This window comes from Chiloscyllium plagiosum, chromosome 37 (genome assembly GCF_004010195.1).
Source record: "Chiloscyllium plagiosum isolate BGI_BamShark_2017 chromosome 37, ASM401019v2, whole genome shotgun sequence".
In the NCBI taxonomy this organism is placed as follows: Eukaryota; Metazoa; Chordata; class Chondrichthyes; order Orectolobiformes; family Hemiscylliidae; genus Chiloscyllium; species Chiloscyllium plagiosum.
The window spans coordinates 34,215,355-34,237,390 of NC_057746.1; the positions used below are offsets into that span (position 1 = coordinate 34,215,355).

The window sequence follows — 22,036 nt, forward strand, 5'->3', positions numbered from 1 at the left end:
GTACTTAGAACAATTGACAATTCTTAAATGATGAACACATATTGCCTAGAACAATAGCCTGTGTCTCTGAATTACTCATGCAGTGACACACTACTACGGAGTTTCTCCAGCACTTATTGCTTTCATTTCAGACCTTTCAGCATCTGCAGTGTCGTGCTTTTATGGTTGGGGGAGGGGGGAGGTATAGATGAGTCCAGCGATCAAAATCTACTACGGCTGTAGATGGTGAAAACACTGTCATTGAGTAGCAAATACCCAGCTGACAGGGGCAAGATTTGTCTCTCTGTTTCAAAATGGTTGTCAGGATAGGTTAGAGAACTGGTAGGGGATGGAGTACAGTGGTAGGTGGGCAGAAGAGTTCAGTTTCTCATCCTTCATTTCCTCAACCTTTGAATTCAGACACCCACAATATACAATGTGGATGCCTCGAGCACATTGGGTTCCTAGACACTTGAATAAATGTTTTCATCATATTCATGTTTAGTAAATTGGGTACACTGGAGTTTAGAAGAATGAAAAATGATCTTATTCAAACAGGTAAGACTCTTTGTGGACTTGACACGGTAGATGTGCAAAGATTGTTTCTCCTTGTTAGAAAGTCCCCGACCTGAGGGCATAATGTCAGATTAAGGGGCCACTCATCAGCTGGGAAAGCCATGAAGTGGAATTTCTTATCTCCAAAGGGAGTGGATCTGTGGAATTATTTTTCACAGAGGGCTATAAGGCTCATTAATTTCATTCCAGGCTGAAATAGATTTATAATCATTGGAGAATTCAAGGGTTATGGGGAAAAGACAGGAAATGGATGGGGTTTATCAGATCAAACACGATCTCAGCGAATGATGGAGTGGACTTGCTGGGCAAAATGGCCCAATTCTGCTCTAACGTCTTATGGTCTTGCAGACCCAGAATGATTGTTGGCCTTGGTTTGTGACAGTCTGCACTTCCTGGGTCATCGCTTCAACCCAACCTCACACAAAGAGATTCCAGAAGCAAATTTTTGCAAACCCTCAAATAAAAAGGGGGAGCAGGTCTTGTAGCATCAATGCAGAGAGAAAGAGAAAGGAAAGCAGTTAATGATTCAAGTTAGAGAACTACCTTACATCAGAATATTGCCCACAGTAAGGTAAACTAAGTCAGATTGCACAGTATGATTATCAACAGTAAAATCACAGTAGTATCCTTCACAGTAACATCTCCCACAGTAATTCCCATACGGACCTTGCATGCAGTTCTGGACTCCTTCCTATTGGAAGGATGTTGTGAAACTTGAAAGGGTTCAGAAGAGATTTACAAGGATATTGCCAGGGTTGGAGGATTTGAGCTATAGGGAGAGTTTGAATAGGCTGGGGCTGTTTTCCCTGGAGCATTGGAGGCTGAGGGGTGACCTTATAGAGGTTTATAAAATCATGAGGGACATGGATAGGGTAAATAGACAAAGTATTTACCCTGGGGTGGCGGAGTCCAGAACTACAGGGCATAGGTTTAGGGTGAGAGGGGAAGGATATAAAAGAGACCTAAAGGGCAACTTTTTCAGGCAGAGGGTGGTGTGTGTGTGGAATGGGCTGCCAGAGGAAGTAGTGGAGGCTGGTACAATTGCAACATTTAAAAGGCATCTGGGTGGGTATATGAATAGGAAGGGTTTGGAGGGGATACGGGCCGGGTGTTGGCAGGTGGAACTAGATTGGGTTGGGATATCTGGTCGGCATGGACGAGTTGGACCGAAGGGTCCGTCTCTGTGTTGTACATCTCTGTGACTCTCCTGTATTCCTCCTTCGAGCACGATCTGACAGCTCTGCCTGGCACCATGTACCCACGGGTGGGCGGAAGCCAGCATCAAAGATGGCGGCACGGCCAATCAATTGGCATCACTTCCCAGTGCGCAGGCTTAATTACCGGAGCTACCGGTGAAGGAGAGGAAGATCTCGCGATATTCGGCGTCCTGCTCCAGCGCGCCAATTTTCAAAGGCGCTTCCTGTAAACAGAAGGAGAGAGAGAATAGACAACAGACAGCTGGTCTGCCGCGGCTGTAGTTGAACCGATCGGTCACACCGAGGAACACTGGATCGACGACAACAACAACAACAACAACAATTGCATTGACGTCTGGCGGAGAGAGACAGCGCGAGACCCTGTCCACCCTAATGGTCGAGGGTAGAGATTCGGGCCCCTGTTTTGATGACCTAACAATCGGAGCCTACACCCGGGAGCCCAGGATTTGATGACCTAACAATCGGATCTAAAACCTGGAACCCAGTATTTGGTGATTCAACAATCAGACTCTGCCCCCGGGAGCCCAGGATTTGGTGTCCTAACGATTGCAACGTATCCCGGGAGCCCAGGATTTGATGACCTAACAATCGGAACGTACCCGAGGAACCCATGATTTGGTGACTTAACAATCGGACTCTGCCCCCGGGAGTCCAGGATTTGCTGACCTAACGATTTGAACGTATCCCGGGAACCCAGGATTTGATGACCAAACAATCCGTCCTTCGCCCCCAGGAGCGCAGGTTTTGATGACCTAGCGTCCCCCAACCCCAACACCGTCCCCAGAGAGGATGCTGTCAGAGGTGCAGCCCTGTCTGCAGCTGCTCCGCATCGGCACCGCCCCGCAGCCCAGCCCGAGGCCCGGAGAGGTTCCGGCGCCGGCACCCGCCCCCGCCCGCGACCTCTACACCTTCCTGCCTGTCGGCCAGCGGTGCACCTTCCGCCTCGGCCGCCGAGCCGACCTGACCGATCTGTGCCTGAGCTCAGGGCGGGCCGAAGAGCTCATCTCCCGGGTGCACGCCGAGCTGCAGGCCGAGAGGGGGGCGGCCGGGGGCGACTGGAGAGTGCACATCGTCGACAGGAGCACGAACGGTGAGAGCTGGGGGGAAATAGTGCGAAAATATGGGGGAATGATACAGGGGGATAGAGGAATATAGGGGGAATGATACAAGCTGATGGGGGACATAGGAGTCTGTGGAGTTTAGGGGAATACGGGTGCGGTAAGGGAGATAGGATACAGGGAGATGGGGGCAAAAGATAGGGGAATAGGTGGCTAAGGGAGTAGGATGCAGGGGGGAATGGGATAGCCTTAATTGAGTTCTGATGATAGATGTGAAGCTGAAACCAGACATCTGTTTATTTCTACGCCCACGTTGTCTGACCTGTTGAAAGTTTGTGATGCTTTCTGTCTTTTATTTCAGATTTTCAGCGTTTGTAGTATTTTGTTCTTGTCTTGGGGTTGCGGGGCAGTACGAGGTCAAAGGGTGGTTTCGAGGGCGGCAGGAGGTGTTAGTGCATGACATCAGAAATCTGAGGCCGTTTTAATATAAAATACTGTTCTCCAGAATTTCAGTCGCCTGCCAACTGTTCAAGCTCTCTGACATTGATAAACAGCTGTAGCCACGTTTCTGTTGGCGGGAGGGGAACATGAGTATCTTCCTGTTTTTAATTATTCAGGGAATATGGTGTGGCTGGTTAGGCTAGTTACCCTGGAGATGGTGTTGGTGAGCAACCGCCTTGAACCGCAGCAGTCTTGGAGCACTGTTAGGAGATAAGTTGCAGGATTTTGACTCGGCAGCTGTGCAAAAATAGCAGTTATATTACAAATCTGGCTTGGAGGGCAGTTTCTATGCATGTCCTGAACTTCTCCAGGGTTTGAAAGCGCTGTCGGAGGAACCTTGGTGGGTTACTGCAGTGCGTCTAGCTGCTGCAGCTGCTGCTGTGCTTCGGTGGTAGAAGGGCTGAAGGTTGAAGGTGGTAGATGGTACCCCAGTCAATCGGATTACTTGGTACAGGATTGGAGTCTATATTGGGTGGTGTTGGTTTCAAAAATGGTTAAGAGAGCTAATTGTCCTGATGCCGTCATATATACCTGTGACAGATGGCTCATTAGAAGGAGACACGATGCTGCTTAATGTGAGATCAGACCTGCAATTTCCTCCTTTTAACCACCACGGTATTGTGACCTCGGTGCAGTTCTGAACGAAGGCAGATGCTCTCTGGCCACATGGGAGGGAAAACTAGAGGGAGAGAGGTTACATCTGTGACCCGCCTGTTCGCCCTTTCCTGATTTGGTATTAGTGGATGCCGACAAGGTTGGGTGGAGAAACGAACCTTTATTTTCAAATGTTACTTCTCACTCCTTCAAAAAGGACACGAGGGACAACTTTTTTTTTAACAGAGTGGTTCGTGCGTGGAATGAACTGCCAGAGAAAGTGGTGGAGGCGGGTATAGTTGCAACGATTTGAAAGACATTTGGAGCAAAGAGACCTAAGAGGCAACTTGGGTGGAGAAACAAACCTTTATTTTCAAATGTTACTTCTCACTCCTTCAAAAAGGACACGAGGGACAACTTTTTTTTTAAACAGAGTGGTTCGTGCGTGGAATGAACTGCCAGAGAAAGTGGTGGAGGCGGGTATAGTTGCAATGATTTGAAAGACATTTGGAGCAAAGAGACCTAAGAGGCAACTTTTTCACGCAGAGGGTGGTATGTGTATGGAATGAGCTGCCAGAGGAAGTGGTGGAGGCTGGTACAATGGCAACATTTAAAAGGCATCTAAATGGGTCTATGGATAGGAAGGGATTTTCCTGCTCCTCCGATGCTGCCCGACCTGCTGTGCTTTTCCAGCACCACTCTAATCTAGACTCCGGTTTCCAGCATCTGCAGTCCTCACTTTTGCCTATGGATAGGAAGGGTTTGGAGGGATATGGGCCTGGTGCTGGCAGGTGGGACTAGATTGGGTTGGGATATCTGGTCTGCACGGACAAGTTGGACCCAAGGGTCTGCTTCTGTGCTGTACATCTCTATGACTCTAAGTAGATGAACAGGAAAGGTTTGGATTGAATCTGGGCCAGGAGCAGGCAGGTGGGAACGTGGTCGGCGTGGGCTGGGGTTGCACCGAAGGGTCTGCGTGACTGTAAAAAGACAATGATGTGGAGTGCCGGTGTTGGACTGGAGTGGACCAAGTTAAAAATCAACTAGGCAAAAGTGAGGACTGCAGATGCTGGAAACCAGAGTTTAGGTCAGAGTGGTGCTGGAAAAGCACAGCAGGTTAGGCAGCATCCAGGAGCATGAAAATTGACGTTTCGGGCAAATGCCCTTCATCAGGAATAGAGGCAGGAAGTCTCCAGAGTGGAGAGATGAATGAGCGGGGGAGAAGGTAGCAAAGAGGTGAATGGGGGTGGAGTTGATAGGTCAGAGGGGAGGGTGGGGGAAGGTAGCAAAGAGTAGTCTGTTTCAGTACATGGTAAAAACGAGGACTGCAGATGCTGGAAACCAGAGTTTAGACCAAAGGGATGCTGGCAAAGCACAGCAGGTCAGGCAGCATCCGAGGAGCAGGAAAATCGACGTTTCGGGCAAAAGCCCTTCATCAGGAATAGAGGCAGGGGTTTCCAGCTTCAGCGGTCCTCGTTTTTACCTAGTTGATTTTAACCTTACTGTGAATCCTCTTGCAAGGATGCCTGCCTTGAAGAAGCTCTCCTCCTCTCTCTACAAGAATCCCAGTGAGTCTCACCACCCTGCAGGCTCCCTGCCTCTGCTCCTGATGAAGGGCTTTTGCCCGAAACGTCAATTTTCCTGCTCCATGGTTGAAGAGCTTCAGGGCAGAGGAGATGACCTGGCGGTGGGGTGGGAGGTGCAGTGAGAGAGAGAGAGACTCAGAGATTCTTGTGGAGGAGAACTTCTTCAAAGTAGGCATCCTTGCAAGAGGATTCACAGTAAGGTTAAAATCAATAGGCAAAAATCACACAGCTAGGAGAAAGTGAGGACTGCAGATGCTGGAGATCAGAGCTGAAGATCTGTTGCTGGAAAAGCGGAGCAGGTCAGGCAACATCAAAGGAGCAAGGGCTTATGCCCGAACCGTCGATTCTCCTGCTCCTTGGATGCTGCCCGACCTGTTGCGCTTTTCCAGCAACACATTTTCAGCAAAAATCACCCAACACCAGGTTATAGTCCAACGGGTTCATTTGGAAGCACTGTCCAAGCTTTCGGAGCGCCGCCCCCTTCATCGGGTGAAGTCTGAAAGCTCGCACTCGCAAATATGACCTGGCGTTGGGGTGGTTTTGTCTTTAAACTGTCAGCAGAAGAGGCAGGCGGAATGACTGACGCTGGCGGCTGTGTCTTTGCAGGTACGTTTGTGAATGACATTCGGATCCGCAGGGGCGAGAGGACGGAGCTCTCCGACGGAGACACGGTCACCTTCGGCCACCCAGACGCGGTGAACATCCCGGAGGGCTCGCTGGCCGCCCAGCAGGACTCCGAGTTTTATTTCCTCTTCCAGAGGGTGACGGTGCGCCCGGCGGACTTCCACGCCATCACCAGCCCGGCGGCAGCAGCGGGCAGCGGCAGCGGCGCCTTCCGGCCGGTGTGCTGCTCGGGCCGGCGCCTGTCCCCGCAGCGCGCCCCCCGGGCCCGGATCCGGAGCTTCGCGCGGGGAACGCCGCCGCCTGCACCTGCACCCGCGCCCGCGCCCCGGGCGACGCTGATCCTCGACTCGATCGGCAGCATCAGCAAGCTGAGGTCGCAGCTGCTACTGCAACTGCAGCCGCCGGGCACGGCCGGCCTCGGGCTCGGCCACGGCGGAGACACCAAGCGGCTGCTGCGCGCCCTCCGCCGCCACCTCGCCCCGGACTCCCGGCCCCCCGGCCCCGGCCCCGGGCACCCTCCGCCCCCGCAGAAGGCGCCCGCCAAGCACCGGCGGAAGGCCGTGCACACCGTGCTCCCGGACCTGGAGGAGGAGATCCAGCGGTTCGCCGTCGAGGTCCAGCACAGCGCCCCGGGCCGGCGCCACTGCAAGTCCGAGTCGGGCGTGGACCCCGACCTGTACCGGCAGCTGACTCTCGGGGTGCGGGCGCTGTCGCCGGAACGCAGGCCTCCCCCCGGGGAACTGGAGCAGGGTGGGCTTGTGCCCCGAGATTCAACAGGGAACGCGCACATCACCCCGTCTGGGTAAGTACCGTGTGTGTGTGTGTGTCCCCCCCTCACCAGTGTGGGTGTGGGTGTGTGTCCCTCACCACTGTGTGTGTGGGTGCGTGTGTGTCCCTCACCACTGTGTGTGTGGGTGTGTGTGTGTGTGATGTGGCCAGGGTTGGAGGATTTGAACTACAGGGAGAGGCTGAACAGGCTGGGGCTGTTTTCTCTGGAGCGTCAGAGGCTGAGGGGTGACCTTATAGAGGTTTACAAACTTATGAGGGGCATGGATAGGTTCCGTGCTGCACATATCTATGACTCTATAACTGAGGACTACAGATGCTGGAGATCAGAGTCAAAACATGTGGTGCTGGAAAACCCGCAGCAGGTCAGGCAGCATCCCAAGAGCAGGAGAGTCTGTCTCCAGCATAAGCTCTTCATCAGGAATGTGACTGATTTTTATTTTACTCCCCCCCCCCCCCACACTGCCTAACTGCGGTAGTGCTTATTTATTCCCCAGCACCCATGTTGTGTATGTGCAGGTGTGAGACACAGTGCATGGATCTTTATTCAATTTCCACCTCCAGGGAGAACAGAAACACCCAAGTGGCCACTGACAAGGACTGCCCTTCTCATCAAGCAATGTAGGTAAAAACAATGACTGCAGATGCTGGAAACCAGAGTCTAGATTAGAATGGTGCTGGACAAGCACAGCAGTTCAGGCAGCATCCGAGGAGCAGCTCATGAAGGAATGTGACTGATAAAGGGCTTATGCTGGAAAGGTCAACCCCTGCTTCTCGGCTGCTGCCTGACCGGCTGTGCTTTTCCAGCACCACACTTTTTCCCACTCATCATTCAACCTCTCAGCCTTCAAAGCTCCCTCATTCTGCATCTTCTCCCTTTAAGGTGAAGATGAGGGAAACTTCGTCTGTCCGCCCCAGAACATCACTTCCACAGAGAGCAGTGGAGTCTGGGACATGCTCAAGCCTGAGATTCGGGCATTTTTGGAATGCTGGATGCTGGAAAACAGAAATAGCTGGAAAAGCTCATCAGGTCTGGCGGCATCTGTGTAGAGAAATCAGAGTTTAACAGTTTAAAGGTCCCATAGCCCTTCCTCAGAACTGTTCTAAAACATTAATTCTAGTTTCTCTCCACAGCTGCTGCCAGAGCTGCTCGTTTTCTGGATATTTCTGTTTCAGTTTCTGCTTTCCAGCATCCACAGTCCTTGTGGTTTTATTGATGACTGTTTGTTTGATGTCCAAGGGGGGTCCAGTTGGGGGGGTGGAGGCAAGCAGGAAAGTGAAGTCTATCCTGTTCTGCTATTCAGTCCAGTCTGGCTGAATGGCCTCCTCCTGCTAACTTGCATGACTCTCAGGTGGAAGATGAGCAGGGGTGTGGGTGGGACATTAGAAAATCTGATATTATACCAGAACAGTATCAATTAGGTATGTCCCTGTCAGGCAAGGAGGAAGTGATAATGTAAGGGAACCGTGGTTTACTAAAGAAATCGTATCTCTTGTCAAGCGGAAGTGGGAGGCTTATGTGACATTGAGGCGAGATGGTTCAGATGATGCAGATGGAGAGTTACAGATTAGCTTGGAAGGATTTAAAGAGAGAGTTAAGAAGAGCAAGAACGGGACATGAGCAGTCTTTAGCAGGTAGAATAAAGGAGACCCTATAGCTTTCTATTGGTATGTGAGGAATAAAAGGATGATCACGGTAGGAATAGGGCCAGTCAAAGACAGAAGTGGGAAGTTGTGTGTGGACCCTGTGGAGATCAGAGAGGTGCTAAATGAATATTTCTCATCTATTTTCACTCGGGGAAAGAAGAATATTGTAGAGGAGAAGGCTGAGCTACAGGCTAGTCGACTTGAAAGGTTTGAGGTTAGCAAGGAGGAGGTATTATCAATTCTAGAAGGTGTGAAAGTAGATAAGTCCCCTGGGCCGGATGGGATTTGTCTGAGAATTCTCTGGGATGCCAGGAAGGAGATGGCTGAGCCTTTGCCTTTGATCGTTGAGTCGTCATTGTCTACAGGTTTAGTACTAGAGAACTGGAGGGTTGCAAATGTTGTGCCCTTGTTCAAAAAGAGCAGTAGAGATGACCCAGGTAATTATCGACCAGTGAGCCTTACATTTGTTGTAGGAAAAGTTTTGGAAAGGATCAAAAGAGGTAGGATTTATAATCATCGAGCAAGCAACAGTTTAATTGGAAATAGTCAACATGGTTTCGTCAAGGGCAGGTTGTGTCTCACAAACCTCATTGAGTTTTTTTGAGAAGGTGATCAAGCATGTGAATGAGGGTAGGGCAGTTGATGTGGTGTACATGGACTTCAGCAAAGCCTTTGATAAGGTTCCACATGGTAGGCAACAGGAGAAAATGCAGGGGCATGGAATTGAGGGTGATTTAGCAATTTGAATTAGAAACTGGCTTTCTGGAAGAAGGCAACGAGTGGTCGTTGAAGGAAAATATTCAGCCTGGGGTCCGGTTACTAGTGGTGTTCCACAAGGATCTGTTTTGGGACCATTGCTGTTTGTCATTTTTATAAACGACTTGGACACAGGCATAAGTGGATAGGTTAGTAAGTTTGCAGATGATACTAAAGTTGGTGGAGTAGTGGACAGCGTGGAAGAATGTTACAGGTTGCAGGGGGACTTGGATAAACTGCAAAATTTGGCTGAGAGGTAGCAAATGGAGTTCGATGCAGCTAATTGTGAGGTGATTCACTGGGAAGAATAATAGGAAGGCAGAATCTGGGTCAATGGAAAGATTCTTGGTAGTGTGGATGTGCAGAGGGATCTTGGTGTCTATGTACCTAGATCCCTGAAAGTTGCCACTCAGGTTGATAGTGCTGTTTAGAAGGCATGCAGTGTGTTAGGTTTTATTGGTAGAGGGATTGAGTTCCAAAGCTGTGATGTCATGCTGCAACTATACAAAAAGCTGGTGCGGCCACACTTGGAATATTGTGTACAGTTCTGGTCGCCCAATTACAAGAAGGATGTGGAAGCATTGGAAAAGGTGCAGAGGAGATTTCACAGGATGTTGCCTGGTCTGAAGCGAAGGTCTTATGAGGAAAGGCTCAGGGACTTGGGTCTGTTCTCATTGGAGAGAAGAAGGCTAAGAGGGGATTTGGATAGATTAGATTCCCTACAGTGCGGAAACAGGCCCTTCGGCCCAACCAGTCCACACCGTCCTTCCGAAGAGTAACCCACCCTGACCCATTTCCCTCTGACTAGTGCACCTAACACTATGTGCAATTTAGCATGGCCAATTCAACTAACCTACACATCTTTAGACTGTGGGAGGAAACCGGAGGAAACCCATGCAGACACGAGGAGAATGTGCAAACTCCACACAGACAGTCGCATGAGGCTGGCATTGAACCTGGGGCTGTGGTGCTGTGAGGCAGCAGTGCTAACCACTGAGCCACCGTGCCGCCCCTCAAGTGATAGAGACCTACAAGATGATCAGAGGATTAGGTAGGGTGGACAGTGAGAGTCTTTTTCCTGGGATGGTGACATCTGCTTGTACAAGGGATCATTGCTGCAAATTGAGGAGTGATAGATGTCAGAGGCAGTTTCTTTACTCAGACTGTTGTAAGGGCGTGGAATGCCCTGCCTGCCAATTAACTCAGCCACACTAGGGGCATTTAAACAGTATTTGGATAAGCATATGGATGATGGTGGGATAGTGTAGCGTGATGGGCTTAGATTAGTTCACAGGTCAGTGCAACATCGAGGGCCAAAGAGCCTGCTCTGCACTGTATTGTTCTATGTTGTATGTTCCAGATTGGGCTGAATGTCCTTTTCCAGTGCCATATCATCTAATGGGGTTGGATAAATAATTTATTAATCGTGTACAGGAATGTCCAGGTACCTCAGTTTCAGGTTATTGCAACGTGCCACCAGCTATTTAGATTTAATAAACAGCCACACTGAATGCTCACGCTAAGGGTTTGTACTGCACAGTGATCTGGCTGTGGTTAGAGTTTGTGTGGGTTTGGCCACTTTGTTGTGGAAAGCCTCAAAGCTTTGGGAGAGACCAGAGATGAGAAACGGTAACTAAGGCAGAGTCTGAGAGTCTTACAGCACAGAAACAGACCCTTCAGTCCAACCTGTCCATGCTAACCAGGATTCCCAAATTAAACTCGTCCCTATTGCCTGCGATTGGTCCATATCGCTCCAAACCTTTCCTATTCCTGTATCTTGTCCAAATCAGAAGCAATGATTTTAGCAAAAGTTTTTGTTTTAAGAAGATTAGTCAACAAAAGGGCGGAGAATTGTCTTTACTGAGAGTATTGCATCAGGGAATACTATCCCACAGAAAAGAATCTGAAATAGGAGAGCATTACCGCTAATGCACCAGCAGTCAGTAAGCAGCCGACAGTGTTCCCTAGGGAAGGAGTAGCTGACACTGTTCCCTAGGGAAGGAGCAGGGCAGTGCGGTTAGCTTAGAATTACTTAAACAAAGAGTCCCCACAGTGGTCTGTGACGGGCAAGGGGCTGTGCTGCATAACTGAGGTCAAATTAAACCAGAGTTCAAATAGACTTTGGACTGTAGAGTGGTTACCACACTAAAGGAGGCCATTTGGCCCATTGAACCTTTGCCAGCTGTCTGCAAGAGAAACTTAACTCGTGCAGCTCCCTGCCCTGACCCTGTAACACTGGAATATTGTTCCCCCTTCAACTGCTTATGCACTTACACATCTGAAAGTCACACCCATAGAGTCATAGAGCACAGAAACAGACCCTTTGGTCCAACTATTCCCTGCCAAACATAATCCCTAAACTAAACTAGTCCCACCTGCCTGCTCCTGACCCATATCCTTCCAAAACTTTCCTGTTCATTTACTTATTCAAATGTCTTAAACATTGTAATTTTTCCCACATCCATCACTTTCTCAGGAAGTTCATTCCACACGCGAACCACCCTCTGTGCAAAAAAAAAAAATGTTGCCCCTCAAGTCTTTTTTAAATCTCTCTCCTCTCACCTTAACTGTACCCCCTCGTCTTGAAATTCCCCTCCGAAGGAAAATGTGACTATGTTTAACTCTATCTGTACCTTTCTTTATTTTATTAAGTTAAAAAGCACACCACACCAGGTTATAGTCCAACAGGTTTATTTGGAAGCACTAGCTTTCGGAGCGCCGTTCCTTCATCAGGTGGTTGTGGAGTATAAGATCGTAGGACACAGAACTTACAGCAAAAGTTTACAGTGTGATGTAACTGAAATTAAATATTTGGAAAAAAAACCTGGATTGTTTGTTAAGTCTCTCATCTTTTAAAATGACCTTGTTGGTTTCAGTTCTTTCTTATGAAAATCCCAGAGCTTTCTTAAAGTTACATTCTCAAGTGAACTTTAACAATTGGTGTCATGTCGGCCCAGATAATGCAATGAAGTTGTGAGGTGCCCTGTGTGAGACTGTCTGTGCCTCAATGTTCAGACTGATTCTGTTTCTAAAAAGGGCTTTACAGAATCTTACATGGATTCATGCAGTTTTGAGCAAAATAAAATTTAATTCTGCAAGAACAAATTCACCTCACAAGCTTTTACGTGTGTGTGTGTGTGTGCAGTTCTGTATGAGTGTCTGTGAGAGAGTGTATGTAAGTGTAAAGGGGTATAAGTTTGAGAGGGTGAGTGTGGGAGTGTATGAGACAGGATCTGTGTGTGTGTGTGTCTCTGTCTGTCTGTGTAGTGCAGTGGGATCACCTGTAGTGTGACAGGAACCCAAGGTCCCTGGTTTAATGCCATCCCCATGGGTGCCCATTCTGAAAGATGAGAGACTTAACAAACAATCCAGGTTTTTTTTTCAAATATTTAATTTCAGTTACATCACACTGTAAACTTTTGCTGTAAGTTCTGTGTCCTACGATCTTGTACTCCACGACCACCTGATGAAGGAGCAGCGCTCCGAAAGCTAGTGCTTTCAAATTTAAAAAAAAAGTCCCAGCCTACCCAGCCTTTCTTTACAACTCAAAACCTTCCATACCTGGTAACATCCTGGTAAATCGTTTCTGAACCCTCTCCAGCTTCATAACATCCTTCCTATAACTGGGACACCAGAACTGGGCGCGGTAGTCCAGCTTGAAGCTGCCTTTCCCACATCTTTCGGACACTGTTCCAGATCCTAACCACCCGTTCATGGGGATAGCAGACTGTAATTGTTGCTGCATCTCAATGTCCATTTACTGTGTCATGGCTCTAACCTATAAATCCCCGTCCAAGCACCATATCTCTCTAGTGGTCGAAATATGCTGCTGTTCCTTCAGTGATTATCCTGGGACTCCCCGTCTGACAGCATTGTACTGACATTGAATGGACTGCAGCTGCTCAAGAACGTTGTTCCCCAGCATGTTCTCCGGGGCAACTGGGGATGAGGGAATAAACGAGGGGGCAGAGCTCGCTACTCCTGAATGGATAGAGGAAACTAAATCATCTTTCTAAATGTCCTGTGCACTCTCTCTCCAGTGCCTCTAGCACTACTGACAATGTGCTGACTGGGACAATGGGTAGTGCGGTCTGAGCGACGTTAGATGCAAGTTTGGCAGAAAGTCTGAGTATTTTGCAGCTAGTGAGGTACTTTTGAAATGGAATGAGTGTTCCAGTGAAAACTCAGCAGGTAACTGCACACTGCAAGCTTCCCCAACAAAAACATCGTATTGACAATGGACTTTTTAAAAATATTGCCGATTGAGAGATAACGACTGGCTATACACCAAGAGCAACCTCTGTGTTTGTCTTTGAAATAGCGGCAGGGTTTTCACCAACTGTCTGCGAGGGCTTCACTGTAACATTGCACCTGAACTGGACTTCCCCAGCACCGCACTGAGGTGGGAGCCCTGCTGGTTTTGTGCTTATCATCCCGCATTGGACTTGAACCTGAGATCCCGTGAGCCTGCAGGGAGGGTGCGACCGTGCCTGACTCAGTAAGGAAGACTCTAAAGGCTTGCTCGCTGAGCTGGAAGGTAGCCAGCAAACCTACATCTGGAACCTCAACCCGAGCTACAAACCTTCTCAAAACTTGCTAGGAAGACTCTGTCACCAGGAGCGGCACTATGGCTCAGTGGTTAGCACTGCTGCCTCACAGCACCAGGGATCCAGGTTCAATTCCAACCTCGGGTGACTCTCTTTATGGAGTTTGCACATTGTCTGTATGGGTTTCCTCCAGGTGCTCCGGTTTCCTCCCACAATCCAAAGATGTGCAGGTTAGGTGAATTGGCCGTGCTAAATTGCACATTGTGTTCAGGGATGTGTAGGTCAGGGGTAAATGTAGAGCAATGAGGTGAGGGAATGGTTCTGGGTGGTTTACTGTTCAGAGGGTCAGTGTGGACTTGTTGGGCTAAATGGCCTGTTTTCACATTGCAGGGAATGTAATCAAATCTAATGATCTTGTTTCAAATGATCTCGTACCAACTGCTGTTTTTGAGAGAATCACAAATATCTGCCATACTTTCTATGTCAAAGTATGTCACCTCATTTCACTGCAACACTCCCTGTTGAATTCTTTTGCCTGAGAGTTTAGTGGAAATAGTTGGGTGGATAGTTTCTCCGAACCCCATTATCTGGAAAGCTTTGATTGGGTCCCTCCGTTCACCTTCTAAAGTCCAGGGTGTGGAAGACTGATTTGTAGACACTCCCTTTGTAGTTTAGCCCTTTGAGCCTGGTTGTCAGTTTCGGTTTTTAATAACTGCACCTTTTTGACATTTTTGATTCTGTGGTGCCTTTTTCTTCAGTTCAGTCTTTGCACCGTATGATTTGCACTTGTTTGGTTTAACACGGCTGCCGTTCGAGCACTCCCAGGGATCACTGGGACCCTGACCCTTCCCCTCCCCGGGATCGCTGGTACCCTGACCCTTCCCCTCCCCGGGATCACTGGGACCCTGACCCTGACCCTCTCCGGGATCACTGGGACCCTGACCCTGACCCTGACCCTCTCCGGGATCACTGGGACCCTGACCCTTCCCCTCCCCGGGATCACTGGGATCCTGACCCTGACCCTGACCCACACCCTGACCCTCCCCAGGATCACTGGGACCCTGACCCTGACCCTCCCCGGGATCACTGGGACCCTGACCCTTCCCCTCCCCGGGATCACTGGGATCCTGACCCTGACCCACACCCTGACCCTCCCCAGGATCACTGGGACCCTAACCCTTCCCCTCTCCGGGATCACTGGGACCCTGACCCTGACCCTCTCCGGGATCACTGGGACCCTGACCCTGACCCTCTCCGGGATCACTGGGACCCTGACCCTGACCCTCTCCGGGATCACTGGGACCCTGACCCTGACCCTCTCCGTGACCCTGACCCTCCCCAGGATCACTGGGACCCTGACCCTGACCCTGACCCACACCCTGACCCTCCCCAGGATCACTGGGACCCTGACCCTGACCCTCCCCGGGATCACTGGGACCCTGACCCTTCCCCTTCCCCTCCCCGGGATCACTGGGACCCTGACCCTAACCCTTCCCCTCCCCGGGATCACTGGGACCCTGACCCTGACCCTTCCCCTCCCCGGGATCACTGGGACCATGACCATAACCTCTCCCCTCTACTGCTTTAGTGTGGTAGTTCTGTTCTCCTGCAATCCCGTGTTATAAGAAAAATCACATAATAGCAGCACTATTTAAATGAATGGAGACCAGAATCTCGTCATAACCGACACATGTTTTAAAATATTGCCCTTTAGAAACACTGTCCCAATTCATCCATCATATTACAGCGAATTTGCATCAATGAAACACACATTATTATAGACAAACAAACTCAGAGTGTGGTGCTGGAAAAGCTCAGCAGGTCAGGCAGCATCCGAGGAGCTGGAGAATCGACGTTTCGGACAAAAGCCCTTCATCGGGAAGGGATCATCGCCCGAAATGTCGATTCTCGTGCTCCTCGGATGCTGCCTGACCTGATGAGCTTTTCCAGCACCACACTCTGAGTCTGCTCTCCAGCATCTGCAGTCCTCACTTTCTCCTGAAGGACATATTACGGCGTCCTGTCTGCAGGAGGTGGAAAGCCCACCCGGGAAATATTGTCACCGGTTCTGGCAGTGTCCTGCCAAGATTTGGGAACGGGGTGGGGGGGGAACATGGGCAGCCCATCGACTGACCACCGCGTCTGTTTCTCTCAACTTCCAGAAAGAAGAGAGGCCGGCCACGGAAGCATCCTCTGGGCAGCATCCCGCTAGCTTCGAAGGTCATGTGCAAGGTCTTCACTCACACGCTGTACACAGCAGAGCAGTGTGCCGCTGGACGGTGCCAGCTACCACAGGAGGACACGGTGGAGTGGGTGCAGTGTGATGACTGCGATGCCTGGTACCATGTGGCTTGTGTCGGCTGTAACTACACGGCCATGAAAGAGGCTTCGGCTGAATTTCACTGCGGCTGCACATAACACTCACTGAGGGCAGAGTCTAAGGACACGTCGGTCAGTGACTCTGTTCCCAGTCCTCCTGAGTTCTCCTTTAATGCTCCGTGACCGTCAGTGAAAATGTCTCCAAATCTCTCTTGTGCCCACCGGCCTTTTTGCATCTGGGAAGTCTGCTTGAAAGTCAGGGTGTTTCGAACCAGGATTTTCAACGGCTTCTATTCTCTGGGAGTTTTATTGGTAGTTAAAGTATTGCCTATATTATGTTATTTTCGCTAGAAAGGGGTGCTGTTAATTCTGAGATTCTGCAATGGGTCACGTCTGGTGCAAGTCCCATATTGATAGCTATAGACAGTAGCGTGGATGGTCAGACTTGGTCAAGTGTCTGAACATCTGATTTCTTCCTTGGCACAGGTTTGGGGGGGAGTGGGAGGGGGGAGAGGAGGAGGAGGAGTGCTGGATCAGTGCACTCTTCTTGTTGTAATAAGCTATTTCAGTATCAAAGCACATAAGTTTGTCATAAATGTTTGGAATATTTAGCGGATGAATTTTAAAGGAAATCTTGCTGCGTGATTGGGATCAGGGTCCCAAGAGCAAGGCCAATTCTTGATGTCTTCATTGGCAAACACGTCACAGGGAACTGAATCGTTGCGATATCAAATGCCAGGGATGCAATCTGACAACGTTGCTATTTGCAAGATCTGTAACAATAATGACACAGTATATTTAATTCAACATAGTTTACCGGCAAGGGAGAATATCCATCAAGAATCCTGTTCTTGAACAATGTCCAGTGACCTTGTGTTGGACTGTGCTCTGTGTGTCTTTGAGGGCTCCAGCTCTCTATTCTTTGTGGCTAAGTGGGATGTTAGGATTGTGGTGTAGGATGCTAACTGGTCCATTGTGCTTGCACCCCTTCCATTACCTGCTGCTAACGTTCCCCACCTCCGAACCCAGCTGTTGCCTGGGCCCAATGCAAATGATACCTTGGAGGGTCTTTCAGGATTGGTCTCGAATGAGCCCCCTACCAGCTAAGAATGTGCTCCTTGACCACGTGCAGCCAGGCGATTGGCTCAGGATGTCAGGGAGCTGGGCATGTTTCCCATTAACTGGCATTTTAAATGTTGAGAATGAATGGCCAGCCCTCCAAATCTTTGTGTCAATTCAGCAGACTCCAATGGCTTTGTCTGCGGACTTGGCTCCCAAATCAGGAAGAATTGTTGTACTCCCACAGCGTCCTTTTCAAACTGCTCCAAGAATATTTTTGCCTCACAGCCAATGAATCACTTTTGTAAGGTAATCACTCTGTATTTGTTGTGAGCCGGTACAGTTTTGTTTACGGGAGACTTTGGCTGTGCTCCAGACTGGGTTCACGAGATGGCAGGGCTGATGTATGAGGAGCGACTGGATCGGTTAGGACTGTATTCACTGGGATTTAGAAGAATGAGGAGGGATCTCGGAAAGCTCTTACAGGGTAAACACAGGAAGGGCTTTCCTGTCGACTGGGGTCTTCTAACATCACGAGGTCACAAAGAGACAGGCGAGCCTATGGAATTCTCCGCCAGAAAAAGCAATAGGGGCCAAAACATTGAGCGTTTTCAAGAAGACGTTAGACTAGGACTCAAGGAATCAAAGCATGTTAGGAGAAAGCAGGGAAAGGGCTTCTGAATTGGATGACCAGCAGTGATTATATTGAATGGTAGAACAGGCTCAAAGGGCCAAATGGCCTACTTCTCCTATTTGCTGTGTTTACTGTTCTAGACATTGTGCACTGGAACAGCCTCTGCCACGTCCGATTGTAGACAGCCCCTGTGGTCGGCACGTGGCAAGATTCTTCACTTGTGGTTCCCTGGGAATCTGTATTTCCCACGGGGGAGAATGCTGGAAACAGCAATTATAGTTGTTACCCAAAATCCGATATCAAACAAATGCTCGTTCAACGATAAATGGTGCATTAACTCACATTCCTGGTGATATTGCTGCCTTGCACAGATGGTTTCCAATGGGAAATAATTCGTGAGTCCCTGGTGCTGCCCAGGAGCTTCAGGATCACAGTGCAATCATTTTAAATCATATTTGATCATGTTTCTGTTTGCCTTCTAACAGAGAATTGAGGTAAGGCCTTTTGACCGGAGCCCCAAGCATCCATAACGTTGTCATACGAGATGAATTCCTCCCCTAACACGACCATGAACATTTTTCTTTTAGATTTTAAGACAATATGGCTGCTGGGGGTGAGTGAGCTTGACCACATGATGGGTCTGAAATAGAACAGAGTCCAGCGTCTTCGTTTCGATTGTCGTGTGTTCCCTTCCAGCATCTCGTGCTCCTTTCTTCGGTTTTTATGGTGTATATCCGAAACACAAACCCAAAGTGGCCTGCAGGTCGGGCCTGGTGTGGAGTCTTGGTGAAGGGTCACAGCCCTGAAACATCAATACTGGCTCCTTTCTCAACAGATCCTGCCCAATCAGAGGGGGGGGGGGGGGGGGGGGTGTTGGTCACCTGACTTCAACTATCCCCTTATTGTTCAAACTCCTTGTGTCTGAAGGTTTAATGTGGGTGGGGAGGAGGCTGGCAGTTTTGTTTTGAAATCCCGGAAAGCTGGAGTGATGATGGAAAGTATTTATGGTTAACAATTAGCCTCTCAAAGCTGGGTGTTTGTTTCAAGAACATGTCTGTACTGAGCCACCTGAGTGACAGTAGCCATTTGGAACAGAGAACATGAAATGATCATTCCACACTGGATGAGAAAGTTTTAAAAGCGTTTATAAATGGATATAAAAGAGTAGGAGGGAGTTATTCTAAACTGGTTATACTGTGGCTTCTTTTGACCATTGCTGGCTGTAGGGCTGCAGCAGTTCAGTGGGTGGGGGAGTATAGCTGGAACTTTCTGCTATGTGGGGGGAGGAGAGATCCAAAAGGTGGAAGCTTTTGATCACCTCCCTGGCCTGTTTCCCACAATAATCAAAGGGGCTCATCATAGTCCAGCGGTCAATGCCCAGGCAGTGCTGAGTCACTTTATCAATAACAAAAACAGAAGTTGCTGGCAGACTTACTTTATCTTGGGCTAAAGAGGGAAATGAAGCACAGTTGCACCTGAGGAAGGGAATTCCATCCACTCTCAGAGCAACGTCAATGTTCCGAGGAGGTTTCCTAATGAACCTAGTCAGGACTGTGTAAAACAAGCAAGAAATGTTCTCCAGAGAAGGTCACAGAGCGCCGTTATCAAAGGTTTTGGAAATTATGAGGGTGTTTTAATGGGATAGATGGGACAAACTTCCTTCAGACTATTGGGGGAAAAAAATTTAAATTTATTCAATAATGCACTTCAAGGCCTCTGACGGTGTTAGAGTGCCCTCCAGCTGTCAAAGGCTTCGTAAGGCAGGCCAGCAGAGGTGACTGATTTAAGGTGATTGCTGAAGGGGGAAAGTTGGAGAAGATTTAACAGCTTAACAGTTTCAAAGGGGGAGTTGGTTAAATACTTGATTTTTAACGAGTGGAGAAATTACAGGGTAATGAGGGTGGGAAATTACAGGGTAATGGGGAATGGAAGGGCTAGCTGAATTGCTCTTTCAAAGGGCTAGCACAGGCACCATGGGCTAAATAGTCTCTTCCTGCCAATGTTTACTTAGTTCTCTCCTAATATAATTTTCCTTAAATTAGCAAAGTTCAGATATATTTCCTTATTTTATATTCATTTTGTACATGCCAAGCACTTATTTGTGGATCTTGCTGAATTATTTATTTTTAAAAAGGGTATGTGGTTTCTTCCCTCTGTTTTTTATTTGACCGTTTTCTACACTGATCAGTTTTGAGGACAATTCGAGTTTTCAGTGAGCAGTGTTTATTGGGGAGGGGGGTTGTTATGTTGCAATATGGTGGAGCCCGTGCCCCACTGTGTCTCACTGCTCTCCTCCACAAGGTGGAGCCCGTGCCCCACTGTGTCTCACTAGTAATGGGCAGCAATTTGCTTTTGAGGAAATGTTGAATTAGCAACTTTTTAAAAAATGGCATTTCCATAATCAGGGCGGAGTCGAATATGTTTCTGATCTTCTAAACTGAGTTCTTGCTGATTTTAAAATGGCTTATTAGGAGAAAGTGAGGACTGCAGATGCTGGACAGTCAGAGTCGAAAAGTGTGATGATGGAAAAGCACAATAGGTCAGGCAGCATGTGACAATCAGGAGAGTTGACGTTTTGATGAAGGGCTTATGCCCGAAACGTCAACTCTCCTGCTCCTTGGATGCTGCCTGACCTGCTGTGCTTTTCCAGCGCCGCACTTTTCGACTGGTAAAGCTTATTATGTGATTTGCACAGGGACCTACCAAGCATTGAGCTGACTGCTTTGCCTCCATCAAGCAATATGTGTTAATTTTTAAAAAAATGATTGAAGATGTTGTAATGAGGGTAGGAAATGACTGTGTAGTGAAATGCGACCTGCTGATTGGGCGATAGTGTGAGCTGTTTAACTGAGCAAAGGTTATTCTCAGGCAGAAATTTAAAAAGGGCTAGAGAAACTCAGCTGGCCTGTCAGCACCTGCAGAGAGGGAGGATCAGAGTCTAATCTTCTGCCAGTTAATACTTGCTTCCTCTTTACTTCTGCTGCCACACCTGTGGAGTTTTAATGACCCCTTCCCCCTGGAAATGGTCCGATTGGAACACTGGCTTTCATTCTCTCTGCTCATCTCAACCTGGGTATTGGTTTTATATTCATTCACGGGATGAGGGCGTCGCTAGCTAGGCTGGCATTTATTGCCCAGAGGGCAACCACGTGTAGGCCGGGCCAAGTGATATTGGCAGATTTTCTTCCCGAAAGGGCGTTGGTGAACCAGATAGAGTTTTCCAACAATTGATCATCATTTAGACTCTGAATTCCACACTTTTATTGAATTCAAATTCCATCATGTGCCACATCGGGATTTGAGTCAGTGTTCCCAGTACGTTGTTACCTGGCTCTCTCTGGGTTAACAGTCTAGCGATAGTACCAGAAAGCCATTGCCTCCCTTTTTAAAGGGGTGAAGTGTGATCCCAGGCAGAGACAGTGGGGACAAGAGATATCTCTGTGAGTAAAGCCAAGTGGCTGTGAGTCTGCGTGAGTGATGGTTCACTATACACAGTACAGGTGTGTCCGGAAAGGTGCTAAATCCTATCTTTTCCTTTTCCTTCCCATAACTGCATAGCGAAGTGGTTTTGAGTGAGGGAAGGGTTGTGGTCAGATCACTATAGAATGGAACCTGGCAACAGGACCCAGTGGGTCCGATAAGTAGAATCTTCATTCCCAGGCATTTTAATGATTAAAAACTTTGATTCAGGCTTTGGGAATGGATGATTGAGTAGGTAATTGTTTGGTACAGAATCGAGTATTGGAGGAGGGGGTGGAGAAAGAACATTTTCTGGAAGCATTTCGTCTTTCACTGATCAGGGCAGTTTGTAAGAATACCAATTCAAGAAGAAAGCCAGCATTTCTACTATCTGAGAGTGCTGATTGGTCGCCGAGTGGATCCTGATACCATGGAGAATGCACCAGTTAATCTTGATTGACAGTTAATTGCCAGGCATCTTTTTGATTTCAGTAAATCAAAGTGTGCTGGGTCCTCTGCAGAGTCTGACCCGTGCTTTTTGGGAATTATGTTTTTACTGGTTTTTTTTTCAAATCAAATAATTTGTGAGCCTTAGAGGCGAAAAGAAAATCCTTTGGAGTATGAGTGCCTTGTTTCTGATTTATTACTTTATCCAATTTTCCAAGGGGTCATTGTGCGTGGACACAAGATCACA

General features: G+C 48.5%; 1 protein-coding gene across 2 annotated transcripts; it reads left to right on the forward strand.

Annotated features, from left to right (window-relative positions):
• Positions 1 to 1,687: 1,687 nt before the first annotated feature.
• On the forward strand, positions 1,688 to 20,423 carry tcf19l (transcription factor 19 (SC1), like). Of its 2 annotated transcripts, XR_006309618.1 has the most exons (4): positions 1,688 to 2,862; positions 6,118 to 6,937; positions 16,034 to 20,140; positions 20,185 to 20,423. XR_006309618.1 is itself a non-coding variant. In XM_043678320.1 (3 exons), exons 1-3 carry the CDS (start codon positions 2,562 to 2,564, stop codon positions 16,287 to 16,289), a joined length of 1,377 nt encoding a protein of 458 aa, XP_043534255.1. In that variant the 5' UTR covers positions 1,688 to 2,561; the 3' UTR covers positions 16,290 to 20,169. The 2 variants fall into 2 exon arrangements, 1 of the variants encoding a protein (XP_043534255.1); XM_043678320.1 differs by lacking the exon at positions 20,185 to 20,423 and having other exon boundaries at positions 16,034 to 20,169.
• The last annotated feature ends 1,613 nt before the right edge of the window (positions 20,424 to 22,036 follow it).

Excerpts from the sequence above, each read along its gene's own strand:
- tcf19l (XM_043678320.1), top strand. The coding sequence starts at position 2,562 with ATGCTGTCAGAGGTGCAGCCCTGTCTGCAGCTGCTCCGCATCGGCACC. Across the intron at positions 2,863-6,117 it reads CGTCGACAGGAGCACGAACG|GTACGTTTGTGAATGACATT; the intron begins GTGAGAGCTGGG and ends GTGTCTTTGCAG. Across the intron at positions 6,938-16,033 it reads GCGCACATCACCCCGTCTGG|AAAGAAGAGAGGCCGGCCAC; the intron begins GTAAGTACCGTG and ends CTCAACTTCCAG.